We start from the raw sequence: 21,678 nt of genomic DNA on the forward strand, positions 1-21,678 counted from the left end.
GAAAAGCAAAAATATTATGCAAACTTGAAAACAGGATGTAAATCCACCAGATCTGCCTTCACATCCATTTTTCCTATGTTTTCCACGCTTGTCTCCTCTGAAATTCTTTGTGTCTACAATGGGTGCAGTCCATCCAGATAAGGCTAGAGAGGTGCATCTGTTTCTCTCCAGTCACTTTAATACCTTTCAACGGACATTAATATTGTATTGCAAATCGATCGACAAGAAAGAATTTCTCACATTATAGAAAGATATTAACACCTTTAGCGGAACAAATAAAAGCACAAAAACTAATTTGGCTTACTGCTTGTGACAAACACATCTGAACAGTCTTTGCTGGCATTAAAGTAATATTTAATCTTACAAGGACTACACACAGCAATGTGAACACTCCATTACTCTGAATTTATTTTTCTGCTACTCTTTCCTTTCTGTCTTTTTGTCTTTCTTTCTTTTTTTTTGTTTTTTTTTTGTCCCTGGCAATTTATGTTATTACATTCACAGTGCATTACATTGTTGAGAATACATGCTTTGGCTGGGATTTTTCTGCCCATGCATCGAAAGAACTATCATTCTCAGCTCATATCACAGTGGTTTTGAGAGCCATTAGTGCATGCCGTATATATTTATCGAGAATCAACACATTCAGGCTGCATATCAAACTTGATAAACAGGACTTTATATCAAACATCCAGTTCTGTCAAGCATGAAAGTGATATATTTTCAAGCACATCTGTATCCATTACTGAATCTTTTACCAGTGGATCATTTTCAGCTGTCGGCAGGCGTCCTACTATACTTATCCTTTGCACAAAGACATAAGCCACATTAACAAGTCATTACAAGCTTTTACATCAGTTTCTGAGGTAATCTCCAAACAAAGGTGGTGAATACACACTGGGAACTCTACAGTAGCAGATGTATCACATATTTTTCAGATGCAACTCATTGGCACCTTACCTAACATGGGGTAAAGGGTCCAATTACATCAGCTATAAACTGCTGTGGAGAAGAGAAGAAGAGAGCCTCACAAAAACAGGTGGGTGAGTACGGAAAGGAATGATGGGACGGAAACGGGAGCCGTTTGTGATTGGAGCATTCCTAGCCCCAGTAAACCTTTCTTCTCCCTCTGCCATGTGCAAAGTGTTGATAAGACACATCATCCCACTGACTCATTAATCAACTGTGAAATGTACAGCTACCTGCCGCTTCTTGTTCCCATGCCCCAAAAACCTTCCATTACCCACCTGCTCTGCTTCTTGTCGTCTGTAAAGAGAAACAAACTGGACTCCACATGGATTCATTTTCACGAATGAAAGCAAGAAAGAAAGAAAGAAAGAAACAAGGAAAGAAAGAAAGAAGGAAAGAAAGAAAAAAGAAAGAAAGAAAGAAAGAAAGAAAGAAAGAAAGAAAGAAAGAAAGAAAGAAAGAAAAAAGAAAGAAAGAAAGAAAGAAAGAAAGAAAGAAAGAAAGAAAGAAAGAAAATTGCTCTCCTAGCAAATTTCCCATTTTACAAATGTATACTTCTTCTTCATCATATTCACATGCACACGGCCTTATGTACACTTATATTCACACACAGCGTGTAAAACACACGAGAGCCAACAACTCTGCGAGTGGTGTGTGTCAGTTCAAGTAGTGAAGCCGAGCACCTTTTCCTACGCATTCTGTCTCAGTAGCTTAAGTTATGCTCATGCAGACAGATAACCATGTCATTTTGCCTTTACATCGAACATCCAAAGTCAACTGCCACAGTTCACTTTGTGCTCTTATAAAAGCACTTTATTCTGCCTCTTTTCAAGCTGCCCCAGCGCTGCACTCCTGCAGGTAATATCTGACACAAAATCCCTGATATATTTCTAAATTGTGCTGCGTGTTGTGCAGGTCTCCTGCATATTCTTTTAAGCTGTGTAAGAACTGCTGATCTGGTGTCTTTTTCACCCCAAACTCAGTCTCACTCTAGGGAGGGGGATACGAACAGAGGAGAGGTTTGAATTTTGATCAGTTTATTTGCATTTTCTACACGTCAAAACCCCAAATTTATCTGCCAGTTTTGATTGCCTTTATGGGAAGCCGACTATATAATAACTCACAGCATGTCATCGTTTTCTTCTGAAAAGTAAGCAACACACTGACCAAATCAAAATTTGATTAATAGGCAGGAAAGGGTAGAACGTATTGTTGTGGAGACAGCTGGCGAAACAGGAAGCCAGAGAGCTTTTAGCTGTGTATTTTCTGATTTAGCAGATTGTAAAATACTGTATAAACACCACGTCAAAAATTCACTTTCATGTTGCATTTATGAAACAGAATATACTGATACAGCGGAGGCTTGAAGAACTCTATTTGGTAGAGAGAAAGAAAAAAAAACATTTAGTGTTGTCAGAAAGGTTGAACATGAAATTCTTTACACAGTACATAACCCAGAAACATCACCACATTCCTGTTTTCATCCAGCTACAAATGCTGCTGCCTGTTTGCATTTTATCTTCTCCTAGTAATGATTCAGCTCTAGACTCTACTGAGCTCTAAATTTTTTAGTATGATGTAAAATACATAAAGGTGTTAGTGACTGCAGGTGAAGGAGTGTCAAGATGTAAAACTGGATAAAGACACTGTGTCACTGTAAGCTCAAACATGTTTGTAATTAAATATGAAAATATAAGCATTTAAAAATAATGCAGTCTCCATACTGGAAGCAGGACCAATGAGCACTGGGTTGTGTCTGTGATAGGGTCTGCACTATATTATGGCTGTATTGCATTATGGACTACCCAGGCTGTTCTTGCAGGAGAATTGGAAGCTCTGCTTCATCTTTGATTGATTTCTCTCTCAGAAATTGTTTAATGTTGATGTCAGATAAGAAACTCTTTCTTTTTGATTCTCAAACACTGGGCCTAACTATTACTATTACTGCTGTATATGTTTCAGACAGACAATTAGATAGATTTGTTTGGCAGTTTGTTTTTACTCAGACAAAAACGGTAAACGGTCTGCACTTACAGTATATTGCACTTTTCTACCTTATTGGCACCCAAAGCACTTTACGCTGCTTCTCATTCACCCATTCACACATGATCACACACACGCACACACACAGACACACACACACACACACACACACACAAACACACACACTGATGAGGGTATGGCTATGCAGCTGGCCTGCACTCACCAGGAGCAGCTAAGCTGGGGGTTCAGTGTTTTGCTCATAGACATTTTGACATGTGAGAGGAGGAGCCGGGAAGCAAACCAACAACCCTTGGACTGGTGGAAAACTGCTCTACCTCCTGAGCTACACAACAGTCACTACTGAAGTCACAATAAAAAAGTTAGACCCTTGTGATGTGCCTGGTTTATTTATTTCTGACAGCAAACAGATGTTACTACTCTATTATTCATGACTGTATCATTTAAAATAGTTTGAAAGACTTTAAAATGTTACAAATTAATTTGTTATTAGACTGGTAAAATGGAACTGCCTGTACTTTCTATCTCATAAAGTCAGTGTATTCTTTAACACCCAACATGATAACAACACTGAGACAAAACATCTGTTTCACAATTCATATTTATGTTAAATATGGATCTCATGTTGAACAATTCTAAATATTATATTTAAATGAGTGACATGTTATATTCTCAGGAGCCCTGAGCAGTAAACGCACCAGTTTAGAAAACTGTAATTTTCCCCAGACCTGACCACACACTGTTTAGGGGTAAAAAGTGTTAACAATCACATCGTTAGCCGTGTATAATTTTACATCTGTTCCCATGACAGGTTGTAAACCTTTGTCTAAACCGCCCGGTAACATAAAGCTGTTTGGATCAGTAGCTTGCATTTATGTGGAACAACACTATTCTAAATTGTGGCGCCTGAAGGCATAAACATTTTGGTGGATTCTGATAGTGAAGTAAGAGTCAGTATTCATTGACTGTGTGGGAAACATTATGTGACCCTAAAAATCTATAATTCATATTTCATCTGCAAACATGCCAATAAAAGTTTCAATATTTGTACAGCATGTCAGAGTTTATATTTTGAAAGGAGAAGCAATACATCTTGGGTAAAATATTATTGTTAGTGTATAAATACAGTAATATACTGTGTGGAGACCAGCAGTATTTAGTCTGCCTGTTGTTTGCATGCATACTGTAATGCATGTATGCAAAAAATTTAATACTCATAATGATATTTTGCAAATAAATGTGGTTCAGGGGAATGTTGAGTTGCATGAGCTACTGTACATGAAACGATTTCCGCTCAGTTGTGGATGTTCTGTGCCTCTGTTTTAGCATTTACTTGTTGAGCTGGAAAGGAGGGATAATAATACATAGAGGGAATAACTTTGGAAGATGCTTAATCTGGCTGTTTCAGATTGCTATTTCAGCGTCATTAATATCAGATGAACGTTCATCCAGCTAGGACACTAAGGTATAATAATGACTTAGCTAACACAGTTTAATGTACATACAGCACTGTAGCACATCAGACTTGTTTAAGAAGTTAAATTGTGCTCAAAGCTATTATAAGACTTCAAAACTAAATGCAATATCCAGTAATAGCTGGATTTTTGAGATTAGTGTTACAATTATGTAGCACAATAAATGTGTCATTATCTGTTAAACATATAAAGTGGTTGAAATTAAGCTTTACTAACAAATGACCTCTGACCCATATATTTTGCCATAATTAAAATATTCAGTATGGTTTCAAAAAAAAATTTGTTTCAACTATTACTTTAGTACGTCAGTGAAATGTACATAATTTGCTTAGTACTTGAGTAAAATATTACACTTAGTGTAAAGCATTTTCTTCAACCAGAACTTTCACCTTTACTTGTTTTAATATCCGGTCTTAAGCCTAAGCTAAGTTAATCAACTGTCCCCTCGTGTCTCCATTTTTAATGTGCAGACCCCACGTGTGTGGTATCCCTAAAATATCTATCTATCTAACTATTATGTAAAATTTACACAGCTATTTTGTTCTGATGGCAGTTTTGTGTGAAATTTAAAAACAATGACGGGACAGGACAATCTTACAGGACAGGTTTACATTTTTTCAACAGTATATTTTCAGTAAGTAGATAAGGTCATACCCTATATGTATGTGAACCAAATACATTTGTGCATTCCTGTATTCTGAAATCTTTAAAATATTCTGTTATTTAAGGACAGTATTCATATATTGAACAAGCAGTGTCAGGGACCCGTGGCTGTTCTTAAAACTCCTACAGTTAATTACACCATGCATCATAACCTCTACTCTCTGAGGGGGCATATGAACACCCACAATGGCAATTTAAACTGCTCTTTATAAGCTACTTTTCTCCTGTATGTAAACATAAACACACATAGGCACACACACTGTAATGATTGTCCCACACACACACACACACACACTAAAACACAGTATAATACTCAAACAGGTTATGGCTTTCCAAGCAGTTTAAGCTTGTTTAATGTCATCCTTCTATACATTCTTTAATAGAATAGACAAATATAAACATGGATAATGAAGGCCTTCCATTAGTAGGTGTTCTCAATACAGAGCCGTCTTAGCGTACAGTAATGTCCATTCAAGATACTGAAGATATCATTAGGGTGAATGAAAGAAACATGGTGTTTATATACATAGACACAGAAATGTACACATGTGCAGGTAGACATATGGCGAACACCCACAGTCATCAACAACAACATCTTAAATGACCATAAATTGCTAAAGTCGCCATCTTTAGTTCTTTTTACCACCTGCTGAAAAAGTATAGTGTAGCACCCAAATGAAAGAGCTGTACGGTAGATTGATTATGGTCACGGATACTATACCAACACTTAGAACACTGAGTAGGCTTTACAGTTTAGATTTTACACTAGTGTTGAAGAGACAGAATGTAATCATCCCCCATCCCCGCCCCTAAATTTGTGGTCTGTTCATCCAAGAACCAATTCATCGAGAACCAATTCAAGACAAAAGAAAAGTGACTGATAGCAGAAATATGTCTCTCTTTCTCTCTCCTTTTGCTCTCACTCTACCCCATTTACCTCCTGCTCATTGCTTTTCTCGCTGCAACAATTTCTTTTCTGTCAATTCTGTCTTCTTTTAATTATGTTGTTCATTCCCCGGCTCCCTCCTTTGGTGAGAAAAGTGCAGGAGTCTTGGACGCGATCAGCTTCAGACCTCCAAGTCTTTTTGTCCCAGTCAGAGGGATAATCAGTCCCAAAGAATGGCCTTCATGCCCTCTCCATAAGAAGGGTCCATTTTAAACCACATAATCCATCACAGGTGTGGTCTGCCTTGATAATGAAATCAAATGAACAACAAAGTCACAGTTGTAACACTTTAACATTTTCCACATCTCTTCTCCTTTTGTTTTTCCTCTTTCATAAATTTATGCCATTTATTTGAACTGCCCAGAGACTCAGCCTTCTTAATATCAGTCTCAGAAATAACACCTTCTGCTTTGGGGATCAGCTTGTGGGTGGATGACCTCTTTTTTCTTTTCCTGGCGCTTCTATAAGGCATGCTGGGCCAGGACCAGGGCCAAGGCCAGGCCGGGGAGCAGAGCCCAGACGCTGGCACACAGACAGGCAGAGTGATCGTCTGGTAGCTCACGCATTTTGCCCAGGCCACCACCACTGGGTTCAGGATACTGGGCAGATAGACAGACACATAGAGGGAGAGAGATGTGTAAAGGTTAGACATGACTCAGACACTCGTGCTGCTTCCCCGTTCTGGCATTTCAGAAGTGAGAGGAGGAGACAGGAGGGAGGTGAGACATGACAGGGTCAAAGATGAGGAGAAAACACAAGTCAGAAAGTCAGAGCAAGAGTGAGAAATTACATGTATCTATGGCACCCTGACTTTGGCATGAAAATTAAGTGTTTGATCCAACAAATGTTTTGATATGTGAAGTATATTTCAAGCCCCTGCTGCTTAGCATGGTCTATGCTTCTTATACAAGTTGGCAACAAAGGCAAGCTTCTTGTGAGTATGTTTTTTTTTTCTCGCTCATCTCTTTTAGGTTGTGCCAGCAAGTCTCTAAACAGTTTTTAAAGCTATCATTACAGACTTTATTTACAAGAAAAACATGCTATGAAGGCAAACACACACACTACAGAAGCCAGAAAGAGCTGTGGAATTCTTTTAATATTTTATGAGGCATAAATTAAAGTAACCAGGGGCCAAACAAAGCAGTCACAAGTCACCTTGTATGTAGTTTTACAGCACACAATTAGAATACTACAGTGCATTTTCTGATGCATATGTGAAACTTAGAGAAATCCACTGTCAACATTATAGCACAGCACAGTGAGAACACATCAGTCCAGATATTAAGCTCTGCGGCCTCCAGAGTTCTGCTGTTATTTCCTCTTCACAATGGTCTTATTATGTGCTTTTTCTGTAAAATTGTTAGCATTTTGAATACTTTTTCAATTTTCTCGTATTCTTATAACACAAAGCATAACCATTTGCCTCCAAGTGAAAGCAGTCTCACTCAATTTGCAGAGGCACCATTTTCAGTCCAGCACAGCAATACACAGACACATCATAAGAAACATGAAACATTTTCTCCTCCTCCTCCTCCTTTACCACCCCCTCTTCTTATTTTCACCAATGCAACCTTTGCAGAGATTGCATTTTGGTCAATTTTCCTGAACAAAAAAAAAAAAAAAAAAAAAAAACATCTCCTCAGATGTTATCTACCAGCACCTCATCTTCAAATAGAACGAGGGAATACATAAACGAGAAAATAAATATTGAAATAAGGAAAATAGTGTTGAATTATATTAACAATACAGGAAGATGGGAGATGAGGGAGTGAAAGGAGGTGCTGCAGTTATCACTGTACTTGGACTTGTGCATTTCCACTCTATATTCTGCAAAGAAATGGTTAAATGACAGTTGCCAAAAAAAAGGGGGGTGGGGGGAAAGCTATGGGTAGCTTGACAATGCACCAAACACATCCGCGACTAAAAGCCAATTAATTAGCAAGGGCAGTGATGTGTGGCAGCAGCCTGTTGACATGAGTCCAGATCTCTGGCTGCAGCCAATATCCACACACAAACTTAGGGTTGAGAGATGGTACACGTACACATACACGAGTTGCTAAAACCACAAACACATGCATACACATGCATCCACTGTGACGGAATACAGACAATGTCAAAACAGACACTCATTTATTCATGCTTTAGCACATGCACAGGAAGAAAGACGGAGGATGGAAAACATTTACATTCAGGGGAGGGAAAGCATTTATTTGCTGCTGATAAGAATGCATCACACTTGTCATTGAAAACAGTAACTAAACATGTAGAAAGTGCAGACAGTGTTTTCATTATTGATCAGCACAATGTCAAATTTACAGTGCAACTGAACTGCATTTCCTAAGGCTAGTTATTGAGAAATCCAGATATTCTGTTCACAGTCAATTCCATTCAAATGACCTGAGAATCAACACATGACAGTGCACAAGGACAGAGCCAACACAGTTTCCCTTATGAGACTAAAATGGCGATTGACACATATGGTTTAGGGTAGACTGTAATACAAATGAAAAGCTCAATTTAAGCAAATCCTTGTTCCTTGAATCTGTTAAGCGAGAGCATTGAAATTCAATGCAGTATGGGAAACACAAATACCATCTGTGATCAATCTGTGAGACCCACACTGACCCAGGGATTATAGCAAAAACATCATTGAGCGTTTTCTGCAGAAACATAATAGAAACAATTGTTTTTTCTCCTTATAAACAAAGCAGGACTTGTGACGGCTACCCCTCTGACATATTATACTCAAAAGACCAAGCTTCAGCCCACATGTTTACTTACTGAGCAAGGGATAAAACCCACAACCACTGTCAGTGGCGTTTTGAATAATTATGCATCTAAATTATCTGAAAATACTCTATAGCCTATACGAGAGCACTATGACTGACACGAGGAGGCGTAGTCACAGACCACAGATTCTCCTATAGGAACCCTCCAACTGTGCCTCATTTTGTAGGCTCTGATTTCATGGTTGTGTAGCATCAATCCATCCATCTACTGTAGATTTAGATTGTTACCCACACTATCTGTACATTTGTGCCCAAATGTGGGTGTGTGTGTGTTTCTGACGTTACTACGTGGCCCACGCTGAACACTGTGAGATTTACAGCTTTGGACAGTCAGTCTTCTGCCAAGAGGACTCATACCATAACAACACTCCCCCAATTTACCGTGGAAGTTTGACAAGTTTTAATTGCCAGGCATAGTTGTCTGAGAACACAGGGCCGCCCAAAATGTCCCTACCAGCTCCTTCTCTAATTATAAACTTCCTGCTTGAGTAATCACACGTCTTATTGTTTCCTAATTACCATTTTTACAATAAATTAAACACCATGCTGCAGTGAGACGAGCACAGAGCGGTTCATCAATACTGACATACACACACAGGACCTTTGGAAAAAGCAATTCCAGCATCCACCTCTCCCTCTCTCTCCAACACCTTTTCCAAAACATACGCACTGTTATTGTTATCACTGGTGCTTGTTCATTAATTCTCCTCTTCACAACATTTTTAAGGTTTTAATTTGCTGTCTTCACAACAATGAGGGTTTCTGCGTAAAGGACAATACTGCATGACTCGGCAGCAGTGTGACCATTTAATGGCTGTGAAAGCCCCTGAAATTGCTCAAAATAGATGTCTTAATGGGACTCATTCATTCGCTTGCATATTTACAATTCATAAACACTGTATGCTATTTGGCCTTTGTGCATATCTGTAATAATACCTGGAAAATGCCATTAACAATACCATCAACATCGACCGCAGCACCAGAAGGTTTTTGCAAAGTACAGTTTTATACTACAGTGCCTAATTCAGCCAAGCTTGGTAACTGGGTCTCCTGCAAAGGTGAAAAACATCATTAGTCTTACACCAGAGGGCTGCTCGGCACATCTAAAATACATCTGTAAAACAGAACAATATTTCATTGTGAAAACTAATCAAACTCAACAGCTAGATAAAAAAAGGGAAAAGAAAAAAGAAAAACCCATCTTTGGCCAAAGTACACAGTGAAATATTTCTGTCCTGCTCAGGAGAGACAGAGAGAGAGAGGGATTCTTTGGCGAACAATATGGTTCTGTCATTTTCACATTTTATTTTGAAGAGAAAGTGTACAGTTCTATTAAAAGACAAACACACATACGTTCCTCCAGCGCAGAAAAGAGGGATGTTTTTCTGCTACAGACGGTGAACCGAGTTACAGCTGAGTTCACCATCTTCAGAGTAGACGGCATTCAGCAGAGAACAGGCCGTAGGCCAGTATTTTAGAACCTCTAATCCAGATTAAAACCCCCACCTCACATTTATTTCACTATGTCATTGTCTAAGACAGAAATATAATATTTCAACCAAATGTCATCATCTTGGGTGTAGCATAAACTGTGTTATCATAGTTTCTGTTCGGATGTACCAATTGTTTAAACAAGTATTGAGATTAAATGTGATGTGATTGTGAGTGGTGCCGTGTGTTGATCCTTATAACTTTGCCAGTGTACAAACTCTTCTTTACACGAAGGCACAATGGAGGACTTGTTGAGGTTCATGTTGTAATAGATCAGTTTTAACAAAATTATGCAAAGAAGTTGGTGGAAACTCTAGCTGTAAAATTATGGCTATAGTTGTGCTGTAACAAATCTTATCTGTTAACACAATGAGGTGACCTATATATAATATGATTCTCCAGGATTAACACCCTTACTCCAAAAATTCTACCTGACTGACAAGCTGGCAGAAAGTAATGACTTCGGTTATATTTCACCTATATATTTACCATCTGTAATACTCAATGCATTGCAAAAATCAGTGCAAATCTATTACCTTTGGGATGGTGGCAAAAGGAGGTTCTGAGGTGTAATCCATCTTTGTCGTCGATGAGGGGCCTGGCACAGACATATTTTTGCTCTGCACGTTGTCTATCCCATAACCAAAGGCCTGAATGGCATTTCCTGCAGGGACAGAGATGTAAAGTCATTTGCTTTTGACGGCCATTTCAGCAAACAGACAGACTGCTTTAAGTCAACTTTTTGGTCCCCTGCCCAATTTGTTGGCAATCAAAGGAATGAGTGAGGGTGTGGGACAGAGGAAGTAAACGGAGTACGGAGAGCCAATCTTTTTGCTTCGTCAGTAAGCTGAAGAGCTGTATGCCAAACTAATCAAAAACAGCTATTGGAGATTGTTTGTAAAATCTGCCACTGGGGAGGCCACTCAGGAGGGTACAAAATACCATTACTGCCTAATGCTTAATATTTTAAGCTATGCCTTCCTTTGGAGCGCCTAACATTTTTATGCTTGCAATTTAGCAAGTAATTATCCTTCTATGAGCAAATTCTGTGGAGACACAATAGGCACATTTATCAAATACAAACAACTTTGGTTCACGTCCTTGGCTTGTTATAAAAACTCTTTTATGTTGCAGCAGCCGTCGTCAAACTGAAACAAGCTGACCAAATAGTGGCATAGCATCTGCACTTGAGATGATGGACCCCAATTAGCTTTCAGGCAGTTGTACAAATGGAATCTTTTAAAAGTGGCCTGTTAATAAGCTCAAACACAACAAACACAGCAGTCTATGTTACTCTAATGTACAGTACCGTGTATGAGTGTTGATGTACAGTTTACGTGTGTCTTAAGTGCAAGTGTGAGTCTGCAAAAATGTGACAAAGCTCAGTTCAGTCAGCTTTTCAGCCAGATGTGGTAGAATTGGCTGAGTACCTTTTCGCTGCTCATCCATTTAAAACACGAGGCTCTCTTTGTTCAGCCAGAGAGAAGGCAACGCATGTAATTGCTTGGCAACCACCTCCATTATAAGGTCAGCATGCAGAGATGACTTTGAATAGATTTATGTGACTGATCAAATTCAAAGCATTCCCAAACGAAAGAGGCATATCCCCACCTCCATACAGAGGACAAATAGGATGGTTGTGGAACACACATATATAACTGAAAAGACACACACTCACTCCTTGGTACACACAATGCATGGGCACATAGATTTCTCCACCCGCCCCCACAGTGCTGCACTTACACACAAGTGCAGGTATACAGCAAAACACACACAAAGTCACACGCATACACATGCACCTGCTCAATAACACATAGAAAACCTACATGTTTCTCATTCTGTTCGACACTTGGGTTTACTCTGCGGAGAAGCAGAGCTCGCTAGTAGAGCCTAACAACTTTAATGCTCACAGTGAAGAGCTTGTGAAATACTGCAGAGACGTGTGATGTTACACAGTTCTTTGTCAGGGTCGGCTACAGCCAGCTATCCCCCTATAGATGCTGCAAGATGGGAGAATAAAGTCATAAATCAAACTAGTTGGCTGGAGGGCCTCCACACAGGATGTTTACTATGCCCAAACGTTCAACTCAGTCATTAAGCTCATTGCCAAAAGCAATTCAATTTTTTAACAACTCTCGGTAAGTTTTCCTTTAACCCCTGGGCATAGCCTGGATTACACTACCTGCAGGGATATATGAGTTAGAGATAAAGGAGAAACAGAGGAGAAACAGAAGAAGTGAATAGATGTTTAGACTTTATTTGGACTATCTGCCATTATTAGTTAAGGGATTTTAAAGTCGGACAATTGTTTTGCTTGACCCTTTAGGGAAAAGCAGAGAGGAGTGTATGCCTAGTTAACGTTTGTGTGTCAGTATGTACAGAAACAGTGTGTGTGTGTGTGTGTGTGTGTGTGTGTGTGTGTGTGTGTGTGTGTGTGTGTGTGTGTGTGTATGTGTGTGTGTTTCTCTCACTGGTGTATTGAAGTTTATCGCCTGTTCCCCTTGACTGCAGAGTGGAGATGCTGCATTTGTGTTATTTTTCAAGACGCCTCCTCAGCTCCCAGCTTCATCCCTCATCCTGCACACTCAGCTAAAACGGTACCCCAGCAATCTATTGAAATGGTCTGAAAGCATTACCCACACAATGCTACATGTTAAAGGCAGTGGTGTCTTGTAGTGATGATGACACTGCTCTCACTGCCATAGCTCTCTGTATTTTACTTCTGAGTGCAAAAAGCATGAGGATGTTTGAGGTAACCACTCTCTCATACTGCACCCTGTGTTATGCATTAGATGTAGAGATATTATGTATTTCAGCTTTGGCTATTATTTCATTTGTGCTCTATCTGTCCCTTTTCAAGACATTTTTCTCTCATAAGGGATAAGCCCTTTAACTTGCACAGATTGAATGTGAAAATTACATGCAAATGGTTTCTTTTGTATTAAAGTCTGGGCAGATCTTGGCCAGAGGATGGATGGAAAGTGATAAGAAATTACTCATCTCCGAGGAAACTAAGAACATTTAATTCCAACTTAATCGGTGGACAAAGGGATGTCTGTGAGAACTTGTATCAAACTATGCAGTAGACCATTTTTGATTAGGAATTAAGGAAGTTCCATCCATCCATCCGTCAATCCTTAAAAAAAATTGCCCTCCGTCATTATTTCCTCTTTTGTCACAAACAAATCCATAATTTAACCTAAATTAGTTAGAACTTTGTTCGTTTAAAAGCTAATTTTCATTTGATATTTTAATACCATTTGAAGGCCTTGTTAAAGTGCGCATGCAGTCCAAAGTATGCAGCATGTAGCTCCTCCACTTTCCACCTCATTCTACACTCAGTCTCTCCACCTCGACATCACATCCACCGCAATCTCACAAGAGAGCTCAACAACACCAGGAAAAAGAATCTGATATGAAATCATTAAAGTTGCATTAGTTTGAAGATCCTGGCTCGCTTTAGTCCTTCGTGGCAACAAAAGAAACAGCTGCATCATATGTTGGTGCTCTGCATGACCTCCGCCGGTAAGAAATCACATTTCAGATGCATGTAGAGAATCTGTGTGTCAGGATGGCTCACTTAGGCATGTGTTGTCAGTGAAGTACCGCAGGAAGTTCATACATTCCTCTTCTTGGTTTCCACTGCCCTTACAGGTACACCATGGGGAGATGGTCCAGTTGGAGAAGCTGCTATCAACATAGTTGGGAGTCATGTCTGTTCCTGTGGAAGCGTCCAAACACAAACACATACATACATAATTTTAGGACAAAGAGTTATAGGTCACTAATGGATAATAATGGACTACATTTATTGCAAATGCTATATAAAATGGACAACAAGATGTTAGTCATAGCAGTGGATTTGCACTGTTTGAGTTTACAGGAAGGTGAAACATTCTGTAATGCTTTATTTTAAATGTAAAGAGGCCATTATGTTTGAATATTTTGCAAAGTAGCTGCTGTAGGATGGGCGTTGCTGTGAATGTGTATGTGGCGTTTGAATATAGCACTACTGTACTAAAACATTTTACTTTTCAAATCTTTCAGCTGGAGTCAGGGGTGTTAGCCGCACTTTGTGTGTAGCAATTTCCAGACAAATCCAGGAAGCACCATGGCATATTATCACTTCATACTTCACAATTTATACACATAGTGGAGAAGCACTGGTCCAGAAATAGGGATACTTCAGCAGCCACTATGCTGTGAAAACATTATGTCCTGTAAATTTCCATTTGGAACCCTGCTCTGCAAACCCTCGGATATCAAACTTTGGCTGTGATTAAAAAATATGCATGTACTAGTCTGTGCACATTGTTTGAGCAACATTTAATATAAGCAAACAGATGGCCATCAAGTGTTTAATTAAGTAAACACTCTCCCTGTGCCTCTACACTCTAATTACTTCTAGTAGTAAACTGATGTCCAGCATATTGGAGGAGATATCAGAGTTTGACTCTTCTGCCTGCTTCCTGTGATAAAAGTTAAAATAGAGTAGATTGTTGTCACATTGTCTCTTCTTCTAGCTCCATAAAACAATCACACATTAGCCCAGCATGTATTTAAAATTTAACATAAATATGGTAAGATTTGGAAGCAAGTGGGCTTTTCTGTATGTCTCCTACCATTTAACTCGCTCCTTTGTGTCTCAGACATAAAAACATATTCTCACTCTGTCACAGTGTCACCCACAGCCCCAGTTGTACTGACCAATGAGCCTTGTGTAAGAGGCCAAGCAGGCCTGGTGGTTGTCTTGGTTGGGACAGGTGCTCGCTGTAGGTGGAGTCATGCAGCAATTCACCATATAGTCAGCCAGCCTAGACCTGCACATGAAACAGAAGCACAGCATGAACAGAGAAAGAGACTCAGTCAGAAACCCCATACACACAGCAGATGAATACACTCATGAACAAATTCGAAGCACTGGGCTTAAATGTTTGGTACTCTTTTTCTTACAGAGCAGCTGTCACTTGTGACCAGCATCAGATTGGGAAAGTATATGCAACATCTGTTTCCAGGTTGCAACAACAGTTTTCCTGAATAGTAACCATGTCTCACTCAGCAGTTCTTGCCTCAATACCAACAAAATATTTACTATCTTCACAGCATGCGACATAAACTTTATACTAGTGCATTTGTGTAGTGTACAGATGAGGATGATATGGCTCATCTGTTTGTAGATCTACTCTTATTGTGGACATCCAATCCATCTCCCAACCTCACGTTCCCCCACAAAAGTGAGAGAACTGATTAAAATATTGTTTTGTTTCTAAGTGTCTGTTCGTAATAAGAGTTTTAAATCTCTTGAAGCCCCCAGGGTAGCACTGCTTAAGTAGGTTTACTGGGAGTAGCATGTGCAAAGTTGCTCTGTCTGTACTGTTCGCATCACTGCTGCCCAGTAAGTGAATCATATTTCTTTCACTCTCTCTGTGTGTCATGACTCATTCACTCTGACCTGGTCTGAACACAAATTGCACCCTTAAGTTCAAAGGTACCATAATGTACTTTGGGCTGTCTGTTAATGAACTAATAAGCTTGCGCACACACAGACACACACACAGACACAGACACACACACACACACACTGACTGGTATCCAGTTGAATGCAAAATTACGTACGTGGTAAACAACATGATCATTTATGATAGCTGCTCTGATAGTCCTCCGTTCTTGTCTCAGACTATGAGACTGCATTATTTAAAGGACAATATGAGGAGGGGGACTATTTATAGATCATTGTCAGGTTGACACATTTTAATAAGTATAAAACTCAAGAAGTGCTATTCTGATCTCTAACTAGTATACAAAGGAATAGTTTCACACATTGTTAAAATACTCACTTGTCTGTATAGTGGATTCTGAGATTATCTTAGGAAGGTAGCATTGTGGATTTTATCTTTCAACAAAGCCAAGGTGTAGTAGCTGTTTACTGCTATTTAAAGTCCTTCTTCTCATTTAATTCTTAGCAGGCCGTTTAGGAATAACAAAGTTTCCACAAATGTTGAACCGTTCCTTTAAGGAAGCATTTATATATTGGCTCATCTTTATGCTTTTTTCTGTCTTTTCCTTCACTGAAGAAGGTGAAGATTTTTATCAGTAGAGTGTTTTTTATTGTTATTCTCAAAGACTCTAACACCCCATCCAAACTGGAGTCAGTCGTGCTTTATCGTAACTAGGTTTTTCATTCGTCCAACATAACACATTCTCTTCCACTTGTTTTCACACTTTTAACCAATGCAGTTTTCCATACCAGACACATACTGTAACAGCTTGTGTTTCTCTACAGCTTTATATTTTCTACCATGCTGCCTTTATGTTGCCTATTCCTTTGCTGCACTCAGTGCAGACAGTATTTAAAATACTTACAATAAAATGTCCATATCACCTAACAATATACATGTTTTCCCACAGGAAATACCACTTGACACAGGTGAATTATGCTCTTGGGCATGTATTCTTACATTCACGTAAATCTGATGGAATAGCAAAAGTCTAAACAGTTGATTATGGATTACATCTACAGGATTGTATTCATGCACTGAGAGGTTCACATTAAAAATCAACAAAGTGCTGATGGTGCGCATTACTGCATGCCACAATAAGCTAAACAGGTTGAATATTAATGTCACAAAAATTTACATATTGCCTTGTCTTAAAATATGCATTTTTTTATGAGGTTCCAAAATAATTGGATTAGAGGAGATGCATTGTAATGATACTGAGCCTGTGTGTACATATTTATCTACAAACCCTGTACATAGTGCTTTTGGCATGATGGACATTGTCATTCAAGAAACTGAGAGAAGTGGTGACACACAACTGTATTACACAGAGATAGAGTTTGTTTTTATGCTTGCAATGACTTAAAGGTGTGTGTGCTCCCTGTTATGCAACAACCTCTGTGAATAAGGAAACATGCGGATTTGGCTGAGGAACAAGGGGTGATGAGGTAACATCCCTGTCCGTGTCTCTCTCACTCTCTCTCTCTCTCCATGTCTTTCACTTTAACAGAGATGCAGCCAGTGTGGTGTGATGGGCTTCGGCCTCCAGCAGCAAACCCCACTCAGACTCACTTCATTACTCCAACTCCATCTCCATCCACCCTCCTAGCAAATCACCCGGAAAGCCTCTCAATGTGACATGCTGCTAACATCACATCTACTGTAAAGCCTACCATGGCTCCAAAGACCGATATGGATGCAGACGCACAGACTCAATATCGATACACAGTAAATAATGTTAATTCCCAAAATAAGAAGTCACACAAATACAAATGTATCCCTCTCCACACCTGTCCTCACTCAAAGCCCTATCTCATCAACTCCTGTTGAGAGTGAAAAAGGGTACTTGTACCCACAACCATGTCATAGATGGTAAAAAAAGATACAACCGACAGAGAGGAGAGAGAACAACTTCATTGTGCCTAAACAAAGTAACCGTGAGAGGCGCATTTTCTATTTTTGATGTCTTTTGGACAAAGTCTTTTACCTTTGTGCTAACAAGGAATGTGAAAAGGCAAAGACCACGGAAGATTAAAGAAACAGAACAAGCACGGTGTTTCTTTTTAGAAGCGGAGCTCTTTCAGACAATGATTGTTTAAAAACAGTAATTTAAAGTTTAGAGAGGTGTCCTGAGTGTTCAGACAATGGTGTTCCAACACCGGGATGCAGCCCATTTCATGGCTTCCACAGGCTTTCCATTATACCTCGGCGAAGCACCAGTCGCTGCTGAAATTACAGGCTGTCTAGCTCAACAGAGTTTTATGGTCATTTCAGCCACTCAGCCCCCAGGGAAGTGGCAGGGGAGCCCCCACAGAGGTAGACTTCTTTCAACCAACCTGACACTTTAAACACAGTGATTCAGCTGAGCGCTGAGTGCCTGTCCATCCAGCTTGGCAGTAATAGAAAACTAATGGCTTTTTATATGGATTCTTATTCCTATCACTTGAGGCCCATGACAAACAATGTGACTCAAATCAGATGAGTGTCAGTCTTGGAAGCCATTTCCTTATAAAGTAGGAGAGGCAGGAGGAAAAACAGTTATCAGACTCCAAAGTCCTCTAATAGCTTCCCTTCTACATTAAAATCAACAGTCTATCTGGTTTAGAGACTTCCCCTCTGTGCTCTGTCTACAAATATGAGTTTTTCTATGGATGATAATTTCTGTTAAATGTGAAATTACAGCTCTTCTCTCTTATCGCTTCTCTCGGCCTTCAGCCTAGAGAGGCATTAGAACTCATATCTCTCACTCATCTACAGAAAGTATAACAATAACCATGACACAATAGCTGCCAACATAATAGCAGTTACATGAAGCAAAGAGAAAAAAAAAAACCAAAGGCTATTTCTGCTTTGCTTTTTTTCCTATCTCTATTCTCTTTCTTTCAGTGGTGTCTTTCAAACTCATCTCCTCTCTCCTCTCCTCATCTCATTAAAGTTGTGTTGTCACTGTCGTATAAACATATTGCTACCTCATGTACAAAATTACAGCGAGGGAATCTGACCCTGGTTAAACTCAACAGTATTGTGAATCCTTTTGTCACTTGATGTTAAATGCCAAAACAAACAAAGAGGCTTGTCAAAGCTGAGATCTTGCTAATATTCTCTTTTCTTGAGAGTAGGAATTTTCTGAATTGTGCAGCATGGCTCATTATATCATAACATATTCCAACTTAAATTCCCCTTAAGGTCATTTGTCCTTAATGTCATTTGACTGAAGGTGGCAGTTTTTGAAATGGCATAGCACTTTAGCAGCAAGTCGTACTTGGAATAACACAGACTGATCTATTGTACCTTTTTTTTGCCATGGAAACAAAATACACACCCAGATACAATTAACCATGGTAGATGAGGCACAAAAAAAAACTTGGGTAGGTTTAAGCACACAGACAACTACATTTAAGCACTAAGTCTACATGGTTAGGGATAGTAAAAAGATTAAAATAAGAACTACTTTAATGTTTCAGGACCTAGTGAAATAGTTTAATAATTATAAGTAAAAACACATTACACCCAAACACTAGTGTGAACTCTTGTTTGAAACTCCTGTGTGAAAGTGCTGAGGCCTCATTTAATAAACCATGTGCAAAACAAGTTCTAAATGTGGGCAAACTGTAGCTACGTTGTGTATAAACACTAAAATTAGTATTGATAAAATCTGTGCACACACACCTTTACTTAATGGACAATGGTAAATCTCAGCTGTTTGATATGCAATTTCTTTCAAGTACTCAATTATACACACAAATGCTTTCTACTGTAAATGTCAAGTATAGACAACCACAACCCCCTGGAAATCATGGTAGTCATAATGTGTAGTCAGTTGTTGCAGACAAAAGTAGGAATAAATAAAAATAAATATAAAAAACATCAAAGTTAAAATTTTATATATATATATATATATATATAAAAGATCCTACAGCTTCCTCATTGCATTTGGCAAAATATTTACTAATTAAGTGGTGCTGTACAATTGATATATTGTAAGAATATGACAAGCAGTAATAAATATATATTGATCCAGCCAGGTTATTCTTGTACTAATTAATAGAGACTGATTACTATGAAGTGTTACTGACTAACACGTTCTCATCCCACATCAGACATTGACGCTTCCTAAGGGGTCAGACTGTGCTGCTTTGTCTACCCTTTGGCGTGTCACCTCAGGTACCTTTGGGTGTTACTATTGGACGTCCCAGAAGTGCCACTATTTGATGTCCTGGGAACAACTGTGTCCAGTATTGTGAAACCATCATCAATAATGCGCAGAACATTTCATACTGGACTCTTCTGCGTAAAAGTCCTGTGTCTTGTTGTTCCATTTACCACTCCCTCCACCTCCCTGAGAAACATTTTCTCTTCATATTTTCCGTCATTGATTTAGGTATCAAATATTGAAGTGTCAGGGTTTCTATTTAACTACACTAAAAGCTCCAAGCGTCAATCACCTACGCACTTGGGTACCATGTAACGCACTGGACAAGGTGATGCTTTTTGATGCCTTGGAAATGAGAAGGGGCTGTACTGACAGATTTACCACATCAGCATGTTGGTGCACTACCAGAGAGACAACATGGAATAGAGTCATTAGTTGCATGATTTACTTGTGATTATATTGTTGTAATAGTAAATAATATAAACACAACACAACAATGATTTACAATATGCTGTATCTAACATTAAATAAGCAGCAGGCTTCTGTTGAAAATTTACCCTTTGGAGCCAGACTCTAAAATTGTCTGTTTTTTTTTTTTTTTTATGTTAGACAACATGTTTCAGGTACGTGTAGGTAATGCCCTTGTGATTACAACAGAATTTTTTTTAACAATAGAGTTGATCCCAAGTTTGCTTTGGGAAAGTCCTCTGCAACAGGTGTATGCATAAAGGTAACCACCAGTCCTGATCTACTACCTATAAAACATTGAGACTCTGTTTCCAAAAGTGGTTCAACACTTTTACAAGGGCACCAAAGATTGGGCCAAGCAAAACATATAGCCTATAAATTGCTGAGGAATATGTCAGTCACACTGCAGCTGCCCACTGTGTACATTTCTAAAGGGTTATTGTCTAAGTTGCTGAATCAGCTGATGAAATGAGGTGCTTGCACATATTAGAACCACCTCTTTTTCTAATGCGCACCAGTACGACTCCACTACCCAGTTTGACCTAAATAATAAACATATAGTAGAATTATCACCTTTCTGACTGTTTTAACCTATTTGCATTATATGTACAGTATGGCATATTGCCTTTGTGAGATGTTGCTGGTATATGGCCTGTTGCAAATACAGGGATAAAATAATTGTTTCGCATTTTGTGCGTGTGCCGTTCCTGACCATCACGTCCTGTTCAACATAGTTTCTGGAAGTTTGATTTGGTCAAACTGCTGCTACCACAACCCTGTAAACCCATATTTTACAAGAGGGCAGTCTCTCCCCATATTACAAATTATTATAAAGTGGCAAAAAATAAATAAATACAGCACTGACCTTGGTAGTGGAGTGCTATGAACATATTTTGATTAAAAGCAGCTGACAGAGATATGACTTTTTTTTATTAAAAGACATTCTTTAGTGCATCATAATGTGATTAGCCTCAACAGCATTCTGCTCCTGCTCTTTGGTGACCCTGAGACAGTCTCACTGTTGTCCATTTTACCCACATTTATTTTTCTCCTGAATGCGCCTGGACAGAGTCTTTCCTTTTTTTGGCAGCACTGTACTCACTGGGATTTCCAGTCAATACGCTAAGAGGACAATGTGGACAGATGGCATTCAGTCAAAACACATGGCAGTTTAGCGTTGCTGTCACATGACACAACCTCTTGCCCCCTTAGTCACCAGAAAAGT

At 39.1% G+C, this 21,678-nt stretch overlaps 1 protein-coding gene across 2 annotated transcripts in view; it reads right to left on the reverse strand.

Annotated features, from left to right (window-relative positions):
- Positions 1 to 2,051: 2,051 nt before the first annotated feature.
- The window catches only part of LOC137136292 (GDNF family receptor alpha-2-like), a 56,302-nt gene continuing 36,675 nt past the window's right edge, over positions 2,052 to 21,678 (reverse strand). Inside the window, exons 5-8 of one of the 2 annotated variants that reach the window (XM_067521519.1) lie at positions 15,042 to 15,154; positions 13,915 to 14,055; positions 10,871 to 10,998; positions 2,052 to 6,653 (exon numbers count right to left, since the gene is read on the reverse strand). In XM_067521519.1, coding sequence (XP_067377620.1) covers positions 6,516 to 6,653; positions 10,871 to 10,998; positions 13,915 to 14,055; positions 15,042 to 15,154 — 520 coding nt within the window. In that variant the 3' untranslated portion in view covers positions 2,052 to 6,515. Of the gene's footprint in view, positions 6,736 to 10,870; positions 10,999 to 13,914; positions 14,056 to 15,041; positions 15,155 to 21,678 lie in introns of both variants that reach the window. The other variant, XM_067521520.1, reaches the window with a different exon arrangement.

Source organism: Channa argus, chromosome 11, assembly GCF_033026475.1.
Source record: "Channa argus isolate prfri chromosome 11, Channa argus male v1.0, whole genome shotgun sequence".
In the NCBI taxonomy this organism is placed as follows: Eukaryota; Metazoa; Chordata; class Actinopteri; order Anabantiformes; family Channidae; genus Channa; species Channa argus.